This window comes from Hippichthys cyanospilos, chromosome 8 (genome assembly GCF_059441005.1).
Source record: "Hippichthys cyanospilos isolate Australia breed blue-spotted pipefish chromosome 8, RoL_Hcya_1.0, whole genome shotgun sequence".
Classification (NCBI taxonomy): Eukaryota; Metazoa; Chordata; class Actinopteri; order Syngnathiformes; family Syngnathidae; genus Hippichthys; species Hippichthys cyanospilos.
In genome coordinates this window covers 3,651,632-3,672,500 of record NC_142376.1, presented here as the reverse complement: position 1 = coordinate 3,672,500, position 20,869 = coordinate 3,651,632, and the positions used below count along the sequence as shown (strand labels likewise).

At 39.6% G+C, this 20,869-nt stretch overlaps 1 protein-coding gene across 1 annotated transcript in view; it reads left to right on the top strand.

Annotated features, from left to right (window-relative positions):
• adam12b (ADAM metallopeptidase domain 12b) overlaps positions 1-20,869 on the top strand; it is a 59,942-nt gene that overhangs the window by 6,401 nt on the left and 32,672 nt on the right. The window contains exons 2-3 of the mRNA XM_088422227.1: positions 5,064-5,176; positions 8,713-8,786. Of these exons, the coding sequence (XP_088278353.1) occupies positions 5,064-5,176; positions 8,713-8,786 (187 nt within the window). The remainder of the gene's footprint in view (positions 1-5,063; positions 5,177-8,712; positions 8,787-20,869) is intronic.

The following is a 20,869-nucleotide window of genomic DNA, read 5'->3' as shown; positions in this document are numbered from 1 at the left end:
CTCATTGTTATACACCAACAATTTCGCCTCTCCTAAACTGAATTTTCTTCCGTAACTAGAGACAATATTTTTCCAAAGAGGACTTTCGTAAGCTGAATTTTATTTCGTAACTTCTGAAGAGGCGTTTTGGAACCTGAATTTTTCGTAACATCGCACTCGTAATTAGAGGTACCACTTTATGTCTCGTTACTATACACCAGTAATATCACTTTTCGTAACTTGAATTTTCTTTTGTATCTAGAGACAATATTTTTCCGAAGAGGACTTTCGTAAGCTGAATTTTATTTCGTAACTTCTGAAGAGGCGTTTTGGAACCTGAATTTTTCGTAACAAGGCACTCGTAATTAGAGGTACCACTTTATGTCTCGTTACTATACACCAGTAATATCACTTTTCGTAACTTGAATTTTCTTTTGTATCTAGAGACAATATTTTTCCGAAGAGGACCATTGGTAAGCTGAATTTTATTTCGTAACTTCCGAAGAGGCGTTTTGGAACCTGAATTTTTCGTAACAAGACAGTCGTAATTAGAGGTACCACTTTATGTCTCGTTACTAGACACCAGTAATATCACCTTTCGTAACTTGAATTTTCTTTCGTAACTAGAGACAATAGTTTTCCGAAGAGGACTTTGGGAAGCTGTATTTTATTTCGTAACTTCTGAAGAGGCGTTTTGGAACCTGAATTTTTCGTAACAAGACTAATTAGTAATTAGAGGTACCCCTTTATGTCTCGTTACTATACACCAGTAATATCACCTTTCGTAACTTGAATTTTCTTTCGTAACTAGAGACATTTTTCCGATGAGGCGTTTTGAAACCTGAATTTGTCGTAATGAGACATTCATAAGTAAAAGTACCACTGTATGTCTACACTATACACCAGTAATTTCGCCTTTTGTGAGCTGATTTTCTTTCATAACTACCGACAAAATTTTTCTGGAGACGCCTTTCATAATCTGACTTTTTCTGTACTTTTACTGTAATTTTACTGTACCTTGATAGCATCTTCTGTCTCGCTTTGTTTCCTGGGAAATTGCTCTCTGGGGGCCACTAAAAAAAAAAAAAAAACACACAGATAAGATGCACTGTACTGTCAAGCCACAGGGTTCAAAGCGCGAGAAAAAAATCGCGGTTTATAGTCCAAAATTTACGGTACGTATTTGCTCCCATGGTACCATCCAAAATCTGAAAATGCAGCGCCTTGTTTTTAGGAGCAAGTATAAGCAAAACAAAGGAGACGTTGAGAGGTTGTCCACCCCTCTGCATCGACTGGGAGGTGACCCAACATGTGTAATAAATTCCCACTAATCCCTAAATCCCCCCACTAAATTCCCATCAGGCTGAAATCTGTGCGAGACAAGACTGGAATTGACTCCTCGACCGGTTGCTCCCTCGGGATAACACTGGATAAAACCCCCGATTACGATGAGCCCTTCCATCTTAAAGGTTATTCCCGTTTGCTGCGGTTCGGGGAAGGGATGGTACCGGGGGTCCCTTGGGGGGGGGGGACCGGGATTAGCACCTTCTCGATTTCTCCGCTAATTCTATTGAAGAGTTGTCGCTTGGGAAATAAAAACGAAGGGAGTTGACGGATGAAAAGGAAAATACGGCCTTGGCGGAGGTATCGGGGCGCTTATTAAATGAAGGTTCTTCTGTGTAAACACAATTTGATTTGACGCAAAGATTTATCGGCGTTCAGGAACGAGGTTGGATTCTTGACAAAGTGACGTAGTGTCATTCCGAGAAAGCTGACGTTGTAAAACTGGTGCGTTTCAGCTCTTTCCTCATTATCGTAACTAGATTTTTTTTTTTTTTTTTTTTTCCGTATTTGGATGTAATTGGAATGCCTTGTTAATGTGTTTTAGTCTTTTGTCTGTTTGGTATCGACCGAAGAAAAAAAAAACAAGCTATTTTGGAGAAACCATTCGGTAAAATCGTTAAACGCTTATTAGCGCTGGCCTAACACAATTTTTTTAATTGTCTGTTCTTTTTTATTCCCTATGACTAATATTGACCTTTTTTTAAGCAAACCTTCAAGATTTTGTTTTGTTCACATCCCAAATGAAATGCCAGAACTACTTAAAGGTAGGATTTGACATTTTAGGACATTTAAAAGTTTTTTAGCAATACGTTTTAGGCATGATGAAATCGTAGTAATATTAAAGTAGAAATCGAGTAATATTAAAGGTATTTATCAGAAGTAAAGTTTGATATTCAATGTGTTTTCACACAATCGGGCTTATGTCTCAGAAAATGAAAATTCAGCTGTTTATATCTGAAATTTTATTGCAATTACACATACATGGCAAAACACCCCCAATATATATATATATTCCGTCCCCTCTTTATGGCATTTTTCCTGTTTTACGGCTCAACAACTGTCATGACCTGTGGGGTTGGCCGTGTTTATGTTGTTTTGCCTCCCTCTTCAGGCGTTTTTAGGTCATTGCTCTTATTTTCTGTTGCCGTCAAACTGCCTGCGCTGCAACACGTCACCAAGATGCTGGTCTATTCCAATTTGAAACAAAGTCCACTTGGAGGTGTTTTCAAACTTTTGACTGGTACTGTGTACAAATTCCCACTGTAATTCAATAAATCAATCAGGAATGTGAGCGCATTTACACGGTTTTCATTCCTGAGCCTCTTTTTTTTATCGTCCCTTTCTTTTCCTTTTTTTTTTTTTTTAATTAGCCTTCAAGCATTTATTTGAGTCACGCCGATGCATTTCCAAAGCAACAATCCGCCACATCAAATCGGGCTTGAATGCGGGAGCGCTTGTTTTATAGATTAACGCGCGCTCATTTCCAGCGTTTGAAGTTGACGGCCACGCAGTCAGGACTTGTCTTCAAAGAGGACGACAGACTTTTATTTACAGACGTATCCTGGCTATAAATGAATACATGACCACTGGGGAGGAGTGGGATGGTAAACATTGCATGTATCCAGGCAAGCGTGTACCACTGAACTCTGGCTGCCCCCCCCCCCCCCCCCCCCCCCCGACCCCCCCCCTCTCCTTCTTCTTCTTCTTGCATGCTGTCAGCCACGACACATTCCCACAGGCGCTTGCGTCTCCAGGGACCGGCAAGCCAACGCGTCGTTTTTTTTTTTTTTGTGGAACCTTGAACGCCCCACACGCCCCTCCCTCCCCCCCGAATGTGGGAGGAAAGCCGTAGGAAATCCGATTCCCGCGTTTTGATTCCGATGCGTTTCATTCCCCCGTATTTACAATTGGATCACGTGACCTCATTAATAGTAATGGGAGGAAACGTATTTAAAGGCCGATAATACGGAAAGGGAATTTTTATTCACCGCGCTGCTTGAGAAAGGCGGAGATTCGTCATACGGTCGATGATGTGCATGTATTATTGATGCGCTTGTGATGCTCCCAAAAGAACTTTCTCAGTCAATTCAAATAGGGCCAATTTGTGACGGATCCGGGTTTCCAATATGCACTCGTAAACCACTTCATGAGGTCCACGTGATGAGATCCGGTACAAGAGTCGGGATGACAATATGCTGTTTTGCATTTAATAGTTGTAGTGGAGTAGGGCTGGGCAATATGGCCATAATTTTAAATGTGGGGTTTCTTCAATCATTCTGGATGATTTGAATCGTTTTTAACCTTATGCACACTATACACATTGCATTTTCACCCTAATATTGTAAATGCGTTTAAAGGCGTAGGAATAAAAATTATTTGATTTTTTTTTTTTTCCTTCAACCACTCAGTGGCATCAGTTCTATCCATGCCACAGGTGTCGAATTCCAGTCCTCGAGGGCCGATATCCTGCATGTTTTCAAAACTTTTCCCTCAAAAACACCTGATTCAAATGATTGGGATCATTTTGAAGCTCTTGCAGAGCTAGCTAATGAGCTAATCATTTGAATCAGGTGTGTTGGGGAAAGAAAACCGGAAAACATGCAGGATGCCGGCCCTCGAGGACTGGAGTTCCACACCTATGATCCATGCATATGTAGGGTAAATTTATTAACACCAACAAATAATTGTCTGTCTTTGTAGTCTGTGACATGTTGAGGAAACTTAAACCATTAACTGGTCCCTACTGCCACCTACTGTCTTGAGGTGAAACACGAGTCAACAAAGAATTTTCAGTTTGCTGTCATAGTGTGACCGCCGCTCAACGGAATGCTGCAAAAATCACAGGAAAATCACTGTCACGAATCCTATTAAAATGCATCTCAAAAATAGATATTATAATGGTTTCATATGGTCCAAAATTTGGACAGTAGTTATTTTTGTCGACAAAATCTCCCACGTCTGGCTGCAATCGCATAGAATCGTTGCGTTTTGAAATGTTACATGTTTTAATCATCTGCTGGAACTTTCAGCTTCCTTGTGTGTTTTTTCCAATTGATTTTTTTATGACATCATAAAAAAATCAAAAGAATTTCCATCATTTGTAACAGAAATCCACATGGGTAGAAATTGTCAGAATCGTTGCATTTTAAAACTTAATTTCCAAATTCGTGCAAATGGAGCGCGTACTATTTTCAGCCATAATGATGTTATTTTTGGCTCAAAATCCTACTGACGCACGCACACATGTGTTGTCCCACCCTGGCCACCCACTGAAAAAGAACTGCCCCTGCTGCCCAGCCCTGCTTATGAATTTAATTTGTTCCTGTAACTAATCTTGTGAGCTCTCATATGACATCTTGCATGAGTTTTGTGTGACTTCAGAAGCATATTTGATTCCTTTTTTTCTTTTTTTTGCTAATAGAATGACCTCAAATACACTTAGACTGCTGTCAAACTCATTCATGTGGTTATGACTATGAAAGTCACAAGAATTTTTAATCACTTCATCATATTCATCACCCCATACTAAAAGGATAATCGCTCAGGATAATCTTCCTGACACATCCCATAATTTCACCTCTTCTAGTTTGGATCGTTTAAAAAAAAAAAAAAAAGCTCAAATTTGCCCATAGGTGAATATAATATCCAGTGTGTTGATGTGTGGGATTTCGTCTCGTCATATTTTAAACCCGCTTTCAAGTCATTGCACATGTGAAGGTCATGTGATTTGCGTTTACCAGGAAGTGCCTCTACCAAGGCCGAGCAGCCGAGCCGAGCGGAACGCTACGAGTCCACCGTCCCTCTGCTCCTTACGGGTCAACACAGGAGACCCCTCAGCCAAATGGTGCCTGGGGTATGTATCATCAAGGCCATTTTGATGCACTTCACAGGCGTGGGCAAGCTCTGGCCCGGGGGCCATACGCGGCCTGTTAAGATTTTTAACCCGGCCCACCCAATTTCAAGAAATTCCACTAATTCCTCAACTATAAGTCATACTTTTTTTTCCTCCTAAAATATAGCATTCAAAAATGGTAACTTTTTTTTTCTGCGTGCGTGACGCCATTCGATTGATGGCGATTGATCCGTCAGACTCAAAAAAAACGAGATTTGACGCATAGAAGTGCATCTTAAAATCGGGCTTATTTTTACTTACAATAATTAGCGTCACGGGACTAGCTACATGCAGCCAGTGTTGTACCTAAAAGGCGCTCATGTTAGCTGAGGTTGCTACAGCATTATTTTCAATTAAAAGAAGCGAGCAGACTGAACCAATGTTCGAGTTCATCCTTGTTCACGCACATGAATATGACTAAAACGGAGAGAAAAAGTCAGCTGGTTTAATTAAGAATGCTTTAGGTAGAGAACACAGAAAAGTATTCCATTCGGCATACTCACACAATCATAAACTTAGATAGCCGTCAATGGCAGTGGAGAAGTTAATACCAGCAATAAAAGAAACCATCAACAGTATACAAAAAAAAAAACAATGCAATTGTGGTGTCCACCTCATCTGAACATTTTTTCCAGTTTGTTGCCTCTGCCAAGAAGACACTGTGTCCCCGGATTTTTTTTTTTTTTTTAAGACCTCAGACCGCAGCATTTGTTTGAGTCACGCTGCCGCGCCACAAAAACCAACAATCCAAAACGTGTTTGAAAGCTAGTTTACTCTCTGGGTGCTTGTTTTGATGGATACATGTGCATCCATTTAGAGAGTTTTGAGTTGACAGAAAAGCAGTCGTGAGTCATCGCTCAATTTTGATGACCGACTTTTGTTTTAACACTTTGCGCCTATTCCTGCCAATTGGTTTTATCCTTTTGTTTATTTTCACATTCTTCTCGGTTAACTCTGTCAAGGGCGCTGTAAAAATGTGTTGCATGAGTTTATTTTCCTATCATAAATATTGTAAAAAATGACCTGATTATAAAGTATCGTGTACTCGTGGACACTGCTGATATCATTCGTCGATACTCGGGAAAGTATCACTGATCAAAAGTTTTTGTCATTGTCTGGTAGTAGAATTTTAATGGTGATATTAAAATTGCCACGTTTTCATCCTTGTCATATAAACTCATTCGATGCCAGGGACGTAGTTTTACGTTTTTTAAAGAGTATGGACATTCAATCCCAGATACTTAAGTATCAATTAAATACTCAAATATCTGGAAATTGATGTACTTAAGTATCAATTTAATACATACGTATCTGGGATTGAATGTCCAGATTCTTATTAAAAAAAAATTAAAAAACGTCCCTGGCATTGAATGAGTTATGTCAAAAAATGACTTTTTGCCCTTTCAGTCAATCACAACATTGTAAAATACATAGATCATAATACGATATGCACCGTTGAGCCAAAAGGAACCCATTTCACACTGGTCAATAATAGAGTGAGAAAAGCAGAAACGTTCGTCATGTGGGAAACATTGCCCCCTGGTGGTAGGATTACAAAGTGCTTAATTTGACACAAAGTCTCAGCTTTTTAAATGTTAATATCGTAGAAGATCTGCATAATTAATATATTGTGATCGCGATTAAAAATTGATGAATTGTGCGGCACTATATAAAAAAAAAAAACAATCTGGAGATAATCAGGAAATACGAAAATGGCGCGCGCATTTCATGGCTATATCTGGCTATAGCATTGTTCTAGTTGTACATGATCCATTTTTTTGTTGTTGTTCCTGAAGGCACCATCAATGTTCCAACATACATCGTGTTTGCTGAGTCGTGACGGCCATTGACAAATTCTTTCCATATGCGCTCGCACAGCTCCGGAAAATAAAATCTATCTATCTACCAAGCGGCGTTTAAATAAAGATCTCCAGCAGAAGCGTAGGTGTTGCCAACTCCTTCAACATTTTTCCCGTTGCAGAGAACTTCCTGTTCCTACGCAGAGCTCCTCAGGAAAAAAAAAAAAAGTCGGTCAGTGAAGGCAGGGCAGGAGTGTTAATTACGCCGACTTATCAGCCACTCTGGAAAAGCAGAGCGAGAAGATGCAACTTAAAGCCCGACGCGCTTGATTAGCCGTTTGGTTTTTAATTACATCAGATAGGTGGAAGCGATGCTGATGCATTTTAAGACTGGGGAAGGTGACCCCTCTTTTTTTTCAATTAAGCTGCTAATGATTAGCTTATCGCAAACGGCACGCAGTACTCACCTTTGACCAGCTGTGGCACTGTTGAGTCAGTCTCAAATGGTTCAACGACAAACTGCTTTTTCAACGCTCGCGTCTACCAAGCCAGAACGATTCAGGAAATGACCGTTTTTGTGGAGTTAATGATACATTGCATTATCAAATCATTTAAAATAAAAAATAGCTATTAAGGCTAATGAGTGGGGATTGGTCTGCATGCAAAATGTAATTTTTTGACGGAATAGCTTTCTTCTACAGAGTATATTTTTTGACATTGATATTTTCAGTGAATGGAACTACATGTAATTTAGCTATTTTTATTTCTTGGGATTATCCAACAAGGATTTCTTACACATTGTCACTTTCAAACTTGGGGAAATATAATACTCCTACAGTTCCATAAAAAAGTGGAGTTAGAACCTTCTCAGACGGTTGAAGTGTTTTGTACAGTTGGATTTGCCGTCACACTGTTGATTGGTTAATAATTTGTAAAAACAACAGAAAAATAATCTATGAACAACGTGGGCACTTATCAGTAGTATTGAGTCATAAAAAACAGGAAACTGACCAAATTTGGACATACAATAGCTTCGTTTTTGCATAACCAACGACAAAATCGAAGTTAATTTTTTTGAGGACATTATGGAAATTATGATATTAATCAATTTTGCTCTTCTCGGGCACTTTCAAGAAAATTTAAATACTGTTTATTGGTTAATAATTTGCGAAATAAAAAGAAAAATATGCATGTATATATGTATGTATGTATGTATATATCTGTGTATATATTTGTATCTCTCTCTCTCTCTCTCTCTCTCTCTCTCTCATATATATATATATATATATGTATATATATATATATATATATATATATATATATATATATATACACACACACACATACACGGTTGAACCTGAAGAAATCTTTCAAACTCCCATTTTCACTTCCTCTCTCTCTCTCTCTCTCTCTCTCTCTCTATATATATATATATATATATATATATATATATATATATATACACACACACACATACACGGTTGGACCTGAAGAAACCTTTCAAACTCCCATTTTCACTTCCTGTCCCAATACTTTTGTTCAAGCTCGCAGGAAGCAAATGACGCGGAAGTTACTTTCCTTTTCCGCCGTCTCCATTGTGCCTCCCGACATCCTGCTTTGCTTTTTGTGTCAATACCTTCTCTCACATTGCCACCTCCAGCAACCTTATCCATTTTTTTTTTTTCCCCCCCGTTCCAGGTTTATCCGGCATCGCTCCGACTTGCGGTGCACGCCGAAGGCCAACGGCTCATCCTGCTGCTGGAGAAAAACGAGTGAGTTTTATTGCGATCCGTAGTGGTCATCGCGGGTGGAGGACATTCATTTTTAATCACAAACAGATGAATGAGCGTCCCTCTCCACGCGAGAACGGAGGAGAAGTCATATAAGTTTGGAGGACGATCGAGCGTATTCAAGGGAGGGAGAAAATAATATATCCCCTCGCGGTTTTGCCCTTTTCGAAGTTCACCCCCACCCCCCCAAAAAAAACATGAAAGGCGAAGAAGAAGGCGTCGGAGGAGGAACTCTTGAGGACAGGCTGGTTCTCACTCTGCCCCTCGCTTCGCCTCACTCGGTTCTCATCACTCCCCTCCGGACCGCCGAGAATAACGGTGGACTGTGAAGCCGGGGGGCGGGGGTCTCGCCCACTTCATAAATATGGTGATGCACATATAAACACTTTTGCGAGCAAAGGCCGGGTTTCCAGTCGGGAGAGAGTTACTTTCTCGGGAGCGTGATGCCGTTTGCCGACTCGCGTCTCGTTTCTGCCCGGGGGTCTTACGGTATATAAAAAAAGGGGCCGGTGGTATATTTCATATCATATTTTATGCTTTTACTATTCACGCTTGTAGTTTGGACCTTAAAGCCTATGTAATTTTGGGGTCAAATTTGGGTATTTTCTATATCATCGGTTCTCAAATGTGGGGTACTTGAAGGAACGTCAGGGTGTACTCGAGATTTTAAAGAAAACTAACATGCAAAAATCCTTTGAAAATAATTCACGAATTCATTAATCAATTGATGATTGCATTTTTATATCGGCTGTATTCTTACTTACAAAAATGACCGTAACGGGATGAGCTAGTTGCTCAGTTGGCTGTTAGCTGCAACGTGCCTGTTGCAGCTAACAGCAGCTCATGGTCAAGCATGTAAAAGGAGCCTTCAAAATAGGGCAGGTGGAGGGAAAAAAAAGTCGACAGAGTCGGGTAAGTCTACTTTTACTCATTCAGTGCCATGGATGAGAATTCTTGTCTTTTAAAATGGTAATAACAATAATAAGTAATCAAATTCTGGTCAAAAAAAGCTGACACCCTTGTTGCAAAGGGGGCAAAAAAACAAAAGAATGCCCTCCCCCCAAATGCTTAATTAATTGGTGAACTGTTGTGTCCATTTTTTTTTTTTTTTTTGAGCAAGACAGCAAACGTGAGACATCATTGGAAATGCCCAGATGCTCTCCACCTTGGACACTAGGACCTAATGGTGTAGCTCCAATTAGTTAAAAAAATGCAAAATAAAAATAAATGTCCTCTCAAGTGGACGCAAATTAGTAGGCTGGTCCTAGAGGACACGGCGGGAATTGTCAAACTTTTCCCCGTCACTCTACCCGAACTTATGACAGGCAAACAAAAATGCTTTGGCATCCACAGCAAAGTCAACGGAGCTTTGGACCAACACCAAAACGGAATCCATCAAGGTCCCCAACATTCGCGGCGCTCACGGTGGCTTTGTGAGGTTGCCTGGCGAACGCTCGGCTAAATCTGGGAAGCAGCGGAGGGAGATAAGGAAAACCTGGCTATAGATAGACTAGCGGGACCGGAAAAGACGGGAAACGATTGTTAGCATCGGAAGAAGAATCAAACCACCAAGTACAAATCATGCGATGCTCGACATCTGAGAAGCCACAGAAAAAAAAAAGAACAAAAAAACCTGACCGATTCACTCAGTTTATCTTCATCTTTTATTTAATTTTTTTTTTAACGTGAAGTTGCTGCAGACCGGAGATAATGGACTTGCCAGCGCACACCGGGAGATGTTGGCATTGTCAGCCGAGTGTTTTCCTCCGGCGTGCATCTTCTTTCCCTTTGAAAACACACAGAGGATGTTGCTATGGGGATTTCTGTCAGCGACATAATCATGTGGCCGCCATGTGTTTCAAACGGGCCCTTTCCTCTTTTCTTTCCTGCCGCAGAAGAATGAAAGGAAATGCTGTCAATGGGAAGTCTGGTTTTTCCGTAGGTCGGTCCGAGTACCAATGATCGTGCGCCGTATTGTCTTAAAAGCAGAAAAGCGGGTTGGAATAAGGACACGGGGGGGTGGAGAGGCCTGAGAACGACCGAGGGCCTTTGGGGGTCGTTAAGACGCGGAAAAACTGCATTTATATTTTTTAGAAAAGATTTCGCTGCTTAATATGATGATGTCATCGCAGGTTTTTTTTTAAACATTTTTTAGCGAAACAAAAAAGTTCCTTCACCGTCATTGACGGCGATAGAAGACGTCAATTTTGACTTGGCCGGCAGTCAATGAGTTACGCTTTGAATCTGTCGTTCAATCGTGCCTATTATCGGATTGTTAATTTTTTACAAATTTAACTAAAAAGGGCCCTTGATGTGAGTTTAATTAATTTTACTCAAAATGTCACATAGATGTTCTGAGACCTAATGATACATTTCGCATAAATGTGAAATATCACACATTCAATCATCAGTATGGCAAGAATTCATGTCCTCTAGGGCTGCAAGATTATAGTACAAAAAAAAAAAAAAATCACGATTTTTTTGGTCAATATATCATGTTCTGCAAACATGTCTATTTAGTGCAATAAATAAAAAAAACATGCAATATATAAACAAGGCTCGATACTTACAAATAATAATAATAATAAACTATGTTTTACTTACTCGCTGAGTGCAAACCAATGAAAAAAATAAGCCAACTTAGAAACAAACACTTAATTTTCTTAATTATTAATTAATAATAAATATTTGTCCACAAAAAATAATCAACATAAAGTGTCAAGACTTTCTCAAAAAATAAATAATTAATATTTGTCCACAAAAAAAAAAATCAGCATAAAGTGTCAGACCTGTTCTCAAAAAGAAACAATTATAAATAAATATTTGTCCACAGTAAAATATTCAACTGAAAATTGTCCTCTTTTGGGATCATAGTAGAGATCTGAGATGAGATGACAGGTAACGAGAGGTGGCACGTGACACGTTGGATCGAACCAGTCTAGTATGGGGGTGGATCTCTTCAAATACCCCAGGGGTACCCATTTGAGAACCACTGCTCGAAATGATTCATCGCTTTAAAGGAGTCGTCCATTAATTTGATTGATTAATCCTCGATGAATTTTGACACCTCTACACCTTGTCAATGACAACCAGACGGATCCGGGGACATCAGATTGAAATACCGATGATCAAAGTCAGCTAGGTGGGCGACGAGGAAAAAAATACCGACCGTAGCACCTTGGAAAGTATCGAGATCAGGATGAAAGTCTTCCTGGTGTCGCTCGTTCGTACATGGGCGACATTTAGGAAGGAGCGAGGTCAGGGGAGCTGGCCGCGAGGACCGAGCGATATCGCAGGACACATCTGGCCTGGCGGATGAAGCGGATGGGATTGGCATCCATCACCAGAACCTCGGGCCGGTGACTCACAGCTGATGCGGGTCGCGGGAAGAATAGAGGCTTGGTTACTGGCAGTGGCTTTGTCAGGTGTGTGCAGTTCCTTTGACGTCGGTTAGGGAAATAATCTAATTTTGTGCTGCACTTTTGAACCATAGTGGGACCCAATAGTTATTTTCTTTAGTGTGCCATCTGACTTTGGGAAAGGGGCGGGGTCATATGCGCTCGTTTATAGTTATTTTTGGGTCACTACTAGCATGAAAAAGGGTTTTAACAGTTTTTTAAAACTTTGGTAGTATTTGTTAGGTTTTTTTTAAGGGAAATCTTACTAGATTTAGTGTTAGTTGTAGTCCATTCATCCGTGTCCACTGTTGTGTCCATTTTGTCTCAGCAGGACAGCAAAGTTAATTGCGCATCATTCAAACGCTGATTCGTTCTGACGCTGTTTTATTTATTTATTTTCCCTCACAATTACATCAAAACATTTGCAATAAAGTTTTTATAGCTGGTCTGTTCTATACGCAGGACAAGCCAATAGGATAGGACCATTTTATTAAAATCCGAATTTTGTGGAGGGACGAAAAATTAATAATGAATGACCAAAACAATGAAGCAGTGTCAATTTTTCATGCTATTTTCTTCAAAATTCACAGTTTTAAAGTGAGACATACAGTTTAAAATTGAATATTGCGCTGCAAATTTTATTTATTTTTTTCTCAAAATAGGGTCCTGGAGCTATGGAGTTCAAAAATAAAAAAAAAAAAAAAATCAAAACGTGATTTCAACTCGATGTACAACTAACAAACGAAGTATTAAAAAAAATACTGTATTCCTTTTTTATTAGACCATACCCATGTATTTGAATAGGTTGTATGTACTTCCTCACTTGGCTCCGCCTCTTAAAGGCACAGGCCTGTATGCAGACGCCCCAATATTTGTTTTCTTCTTGTGCCTTCATTTTTTTTTTATTAACACACATTTACAGTGCGTTTAAAAATTGTTTTAATAATTTAGCCAAAATTTGGTCCGCTCCACTCCGCAGTTGTCCAATTTGAATTTTTTTCGCCCTTTTCGGGTCCGCCGTATTGTACATCGACTGTGGCCATGCGAGTCCTTAACGGCATGAACATCAGCAGAGTAGCGTGATTTTCACATCACAGCCGGCGAGAACCTGCAAATGGGAGCGCAGGCTCGCTTGAAAGTCCTTCAAACGGCGCCGGCGCACGCCTTGAGATTTACTCAGTGCGCGGGTGAGAAGAAAATCCATTACCCGCCGCGGTGTTTTGGAGGCGGCGGAGTGCGCGGCTTCAGATGTTGATGGTGCATAATATCATCCCCGGCGTCATTTATCGGCACGAGACGAGAACACATCCTGCCGAGCGCGGCACATGAGGGATTATATTACCTTTTTCTGCAGACAAAGATTTCTCAAGATAATAAAATGCACATGTGCGCCGCGCATTCATAAGTTAGTCGGGGACAGGATGCAGACGTTAGTGTGCTATCGGTCTTGAGAGATGCCAGGGACGCATCTTGCAGTCACCCCCCCCCCCCCCCCCCAATACTCTCACAAAACCATAATGCGAGACTTTTAATAACGCCGAATAAATAATACGCCACAACAAATGTCGTAATTCATACTCTCGTCCCTTGATTTTTCCTTTTTTTTATCCTTTTTATATTCACATGTGAGAAGACGAAATAATCAATCTAAAACTTTGTGATTTTGAAACTGTGCAACTCCTCTGGGGGAAAAAACATGAAATTTTGCATATAATTGCCCACTATAATTACTTAGATTTTTTATTTATTTATTTATTTTTTAAGAAATCTGTAATAGTGCAAGGAATATCGGTTGCCCCACATAGTATTTGCGGTTTGGTAATTATGAAGTAGTTGCGCCATGAACTTTGACACGTTATCAACATATGGGTGAAATTTCAGCTCCCTGCTATCTTCTTTCAAAGGATTAAACTTGACACCCCCCCCCAAAATTAAAGAAAAAATTAGAAGAAAATTGGTTCAGGAGGCCAGCAGGAACAACTGAATGTCTCCCCCAAAATTGATGAAATAATAATACAAAAATACGAAAACCATATGGTTATCACCATATGGGTGAAATTTCAGCTCCCTGGTGTCTTCTTTCAAAGGATTAAACTTGACACCCCCCCCCCCCCAATTAAAGAAAAACTGAGAAGAAAATTGGTTCAGGAGGCCAGCAGCAACAACTGAATGTCTCCCCCAAAATTGATGAAATAATAATACGAAAAGCAGTTCATGAGGCCAGCAGGAACATTGATGGAGCTGCAGGGATTTTTGGCAAGTACTGGCTTCCTGTTTGTGATTCCCTTACATGAAGAGTGTCTGACGCAAGAGGCAAACTTGATGCTAGGCTGCAGTCTCTCCACTCGACGATCTTCATCAGTCAAAATGGAGGCACGTAAGAGGAAGCCCGTGTTCAAAATAAGGCCAGCTGTGCTGGCGCGCAAAACAAAGAGGGAAGGAAGTGCGCTCATGACATCACTGATAGACGGGACGCTTTTGACCTCGCGGGCTCGCTTGCTGAACTTGGTAAGCGATGATAATTAATAGCAGCTTGTTTCTTCAAAGACGGTGGCCCTAAAGTGCAAATCGCAAAAACAAGAGATAAAACGCAAACAAATGAACTCATTCCATGCCAGGGACTGATTTTTACGTTTTTTTAAATCCAGGCATTCAATCCCAGATACTAAAGTATTAAATCAATACTTAAGTACTTTAAGGATATTTATTCCCAGATACTTAAGTACTAAATCAATACTCAAGTATCTGGGATTGAATGTCTGGATCATAGGTGTCGAACTCCAGTCCTCGAGGGCCGACATCCTGCATGTTTTCCGGTTTTCTTTCCCCAACACACCTGATTCAAATAATTAGCTCATTAGCAAGCTCTGAGGGAGCTTCCAAACGATCCCAATCATTTGAATCAGGTGTTTTTGAGGGAAAAGGTTTGAAAACATGTAGGATACCGGCCCTCGAGGACTTGAGTTCCACACCTGTGGTCTGGATTCTTAAAAAAAAAAGTGAAAATATGTCCCTGGCATTGAATATGTTGAAAAATGACAAAGAAAAAAAAAACTAGCAAAAGAAAATAATCAGAACAAAATGACAAATACGTGACACCAGACAAAACACAACAGCAAAACGAAAACCACAAACAAAATCAAAAGAGCAAATTAATCAGAAAACCACAATGCAGGATGGAATGTAACAGCACAACAAAAATCAGACAAACATGAAAAAACATTGGAAGACAAAACCCAATAAGTCATGTTGGAAAAATCGCTGAAAAATCAATGTCATAAATCCTATTAAAATGCATCTCAAAAATTGTAATTACAATGGTTTTATATGGTCCAAAATTTGGACAATGATTATGTTTGTACACAAAATCTCCCACGTCCGGCTGCGATCACATAGAATCGTTGCGTTTTGAAATTTTACGTGTTTTAATCATCTGCTGGAACTTTCAGCTCCCTTGTGTGTTTTTTCCAATTAATTCTTTTATGACATCATAAAAAAATCGAAGGAATTTCCATAATTTGTAACATAATTCCACATGGGTTAATAAAGCGGAAACACGACTTTCGTAAAATCGTGACAAATATGGAAAAAGGGAAACGTATCCCATTTTTTAGACTTCCGAGGGAGAAACCAGCAACACGAACCCGCCATTGTCATAAAACCCACAATGCATTGCAAATCAGGAAGCTGGCACTCCCGCGCCTACGGACGATAAAACCTTATCTCACGACATTTTCCTCTAATATTCCACACATTTGCCATTTTAATCTCATAAAGACATTTTACCTGCGGCTCGTCTTCTGACAATCGACATTATGTCCTCGTAAGCCGGCGGCCATTACGGCTCATGTTCCGGCGCATTAGCATCAGCGACAGATCGTTCACCCGCATCCCCGTGTCAAAATGATACATCAGCGTACGGCAAAGTTTCCATCGCCGTCATCTTTGGCGGTTAATGAGGCGGACAAGCAACAGATTGGACGCTGTTATCTTACGGGAGACTTCGCTCCGCGTCCATGAAAGTGTAAAGAATAGAGCTTAATGGTGTGATGTTTTTTTTTTGTTTTTTTTTTAAAGAACAGTTGGTATGCTCTGAGACAGGTTAGCAGCTAGCATCAGCTAACCGTTAGCTGATGGGAGTGTGAGCACTCAGTCATGTTAATATTCTGCTTGACTGTAAATTTTCGTAATGGTTATGTTTTTTACGTTAGGAGAAAAAATATAGCGAGGGAACACTATTTGAAATGAACTCCTTTCGTTGAAATGGCTATTTTGACGTGTATTGTCGTCAATGGCAGTGAACGAGTTAAGTGGAATTTTTTCAATTCAAGTTAGCAAACGACCGAATGCTCTTCGCGATAAAGAAGTCCCGAAGTCCAAGCGTGCTTTGTGAATACCATAAATAGTCATAAAGTCGTAATTCCCTTAACAAAGAACCTCAGTGGAAGATGGCGTCGCCTGCAGCTGATTTAACGCCACACATGATGATGGATTCAAGTAGAAAGTTTGCTGCTTTTAGGTGGGCGCCTTCTCAAAACTCTTCCCTTTTAAGGTGAACTTGGGAATATGACATCATACTTTTTGCGCGAGAAAAAAAAATCTGTTTATTCCTGCGATTTAACGCCGGCGGCCGGGTAATGGCTCGTTCTCGTTCGGCTCGACTGAGTATCACCTCTGTAGGGGGGAAAAAAAAAAAAAAAGGAACGTACATAACTTGACGGGAATTAGTCGACATTCAAACCCAAGTGGACTTTTATTGGACACATAAAACACCGTCTTTAATCCTGTTGTTTGCGCTCGTAGCAATACTAAAACCCGTGTATCACAAATGACTGAAAGCAGAAAAGAGCTTCTTGCTAATAGTCATAAAAAAAACATTACGTTTGATAATAATGCTGGAATACTGTTTGGAACGTGTCATTCGCACTTTGAGAATAATGAGAGTCGAGATTACCGGTATTTAGACATATACCAAATATATCTATATATTATAGCTATATATGTTATGTGTGTATGTGTGTATAATATATATATATATATATATATATATATATATATATATATATATGTGTGTGTGTGTATATATATATGTGTGTATATATATATGTGTGTGTATATATATGTGTGTGTATATATATATATATATATATATATATGTGTGTGTGTGTGTGTGTGTGTGTATATATATATATGTGTGTGTATATATATATGTGTGTATATATATATGTGTGTGTATATATATATATATTTGTGTGTATGTGTATATATATATATATATATATATATATATATGAATACATTACTTTAGGTTCTGAAGCATTAAAGTCATAAATTACTTTTGTTTCAGCTACTCAAAGTAAAGGATTGCTGTAGTACTTATTGCTACTAAAGTACCATTGTAATTGATTAATGTTTAATTTGTTTAATCCCAGACAATTTTAACCACACATTAGATTTTTTTTTTGGGGGGGGGGCTGTAAATAAGTACTTGGAATTACCTGTCTGGAGTCTTAAAAACGTGAAAAGGCGTCTTTGGGATTGAATGAGTTCAATGTTAAGGAACGGCAGTTTGTGATTTTTGGTGCCCCCCCCTTGCAGCCACAACAAGCGCAACACATCGAGAAAATTGACGGAAGAAAAACTCAGTGCTGCAAGTGTGTCAAAATGGAACGCGACCTCCATAAATTTGGCAATTTTGGTTTGTACAGTACAAAGGTTACCATAGGTCGCATTCATCTATCACGCTTGATCGTAAATCCTACCTCTAGCCTCGCTACGAGCATTCTCTCCTTTTTTTTTTTTTTTTTATTCAATGCAGTGTTGGCTATCGCTTTTTTACGTTTTACAAAGCAAGCTATTGCTCAATCATGACCATTCACTTCCACTTTCCACGAGGTTAAGACTTCGCTCTTTTGGTGTTCCCCATTCACTTTATTTATTTTCCTCCGTACGAAACAGATGTACAAAGCTCACCATAAAAATGATATTTTCACAGGACCTTGAGTCATTGCTCATCTCACTTTTCTAGTGCAGGCAAGTTTGTTTTTTTTTTTTCTTTCTGGCCTTTCATTTTCACTTGTGCTGATGTCCCTGGCCTTGGAGTAGATGTACTGCAAAGGTTTGTATTCTGAATATAAAATAGAGACATCTCTCATACTGCCGGCCTCTTTTGGGTCATTTTGGTGCTTCCTCCGGAATCGCTGCTTAACTAGCGTGCTGTCGCGTCTGACGTTAGCCTGTCATTAGCATGTTAGCGAGGAGCATAACCTCAATAAACTTAAGTAAACTTACATGCTCAAAATAACACAAGAATAAATATAATTCCTCCTGTGGACTTGTAAATGATGCGTAGATCAATGGAAATGTAAAATAAAAATGTACAAATAAAATGACCTAAACACAGTTCACTGCATTCCCCACCAATCCACCCGTGCCATCTCATGAACTGCATTCATATTATCAACACTACAATTAACATGATTAATTTCAACGATTTACCCTACTTACGAAAAATTAACATCTTTACTAATTATACCGTAACGCCTCAAATATAAGGCACATTTTTTTTCCCCAAAAATGAAGGCCAAAATTAGATTTTTATTTATTTTTTAATTATTCGAGACCATTTGAGGAAAATTGATCCGTTCTTACGGCATTATTTTCAATAAAAGAAGCAAGCAGGCTGAACCTACATCCGAGTCCATCCGATACTAAAAAAGAGAGGATCATGTTAAAGTTATGATATCTCCAGTTTATTCAATTTAGAGTGGCGAGGTAAGCAGCCGAGTGTTCCGCTTAGAGAACACTGAAATTTAGTAATTGCAGTCTTTTGGCATATATACATTTGGCGAAACACGGATGCTGCGCAACTTTGAGTATTTACGAGCGTGCTTTTGCGAAAACGCGTCACAACTACGCATTCTGTAATTTAATCTCTCCAAGTGAACCAAGCTGTTTTCTTTTTGGCCGTCTGAGAGCCATTTTTCCATGATTAAAGAGCTTGTGGCAGCCATTATGGAAATGGGCCAGCCAGTGTGTTTGTTTGACAGTTTATGTCGGACAAATTTTAGCCTCCTATCGATCCCATTGATCTGTTTGATAACTCTGCCAGCGGTAATGTCAAACACCCACGAGGTCGATTGAGTGGATATGTGGAAATTTGGTAATGGCGCAACATTCGCTCGATGCCCTAAATGAGGTTGACGCTTGTTTTGACGCATATAATTTCAGCGAGCTGACAGTCGTATTGTAGACTACCGACAAAATAACTATGACCGTAAAATAGGATCAAATATTTGTCAGCTGTTTATGTTTCTTATGACCAAGCATCCTTTTTTAATGCCAGAGACGTATTTTCACGTTTTCTAAGAGTCCGGACATTAAATTCCAGGTACTTAAGTATTACATCGATACTTAAGTACATCCAGGACATTAATTTCCAGATACTTAACTATTAAATGGATACTTAAAGTACATTAGGGACTTTAATTTCCAGATACTTAAGTATCTGGGATTGAAAGTCCGCACTCTTGAAAAAACGTGAAAATACGTCCCTGGCACTGAATGAGTTAAGATACATTTACATTGCAGGGTGTGATGCCCAATACAATTTTTCATTAAATCGGACCTTTTATGTACTCGTTCACGTTAACTCATTCAGTGCCGTGGACGAGAATTCTCGTCTTTTAAAATAGTAATAGCAATTCTATTTTTATTCAAGAAAAATGTACATTTATGGCTATTCAAGCACCGGTTTCATTAGGGAGAAGAACACATTTTAAGGTCCCCCCGTCGGTTGCGTTTACTTACACTGGTTTCGGCTTACTTTTCAACTCTTTAAAATTAACAAATGAATAAATAAAATAAAACAAAATGTTCTTAATCCCGATCTTTCTCCCTCCCGATTCGTGCCCGATTTTCATTCGGGATCTGGACACCCCTAATTCGAACAATTCAAAATCACGTGCTATTTTCTTTGAAAATATTTTTAAATATTATCCTTTTAACTACGGAAAACACATTTCTACCTTGCGTACGAAATGTCCTCTACCAACAAAGCTATTTCGGTTTGACGAGAAGAAAAAAAGTCCTGAGGATTCTGCTTTTCATCCACGTCTTTGTACAGAAGTCGAAAGTGAGGAGACACTGAGCTGTATGTAAATCAATTTGGACCGCGGCCGCATGTGGAAATAGAATTAGCTCTGTCGAGCCCACCTCTTTACTTCCTCCCGCTGCCTGCATAGTATTAGCGGCAGTACCGGTAATAGTGGTCTTCCATACGGGGCCCTCAAGCGACTACGGTATAGAACGGCTTGCACTTATGGGGTTGGCGATGGTGGGGGGGAAGCGATTAAAAGAAAATCACCGCAGTTAGCAGTTTGTCTTCAAAGGAAGCGCGCGCGAGAAGCCGCGCTTCTCGCCAATGGTTTCACGCTCCAGGGGCTTTACGCGCCGCTAAATTATTACACCAAGTCGCATGTAGAATATGTAAATGAGGCCGGGAGCTCTGCTGTACGCCGTACTGTTGGAAGAAGCGGGAAAAGTACTCACACCTTGCGCGCAAAGTCCCAGGAAAGGAAAAAAAAATGTCGTTGTCAAGAACGCTGCCAAAATTCAACGATGGAAAAAAATCGCCTAGTGTATGAATTGAGTCTTAAACATAACAAA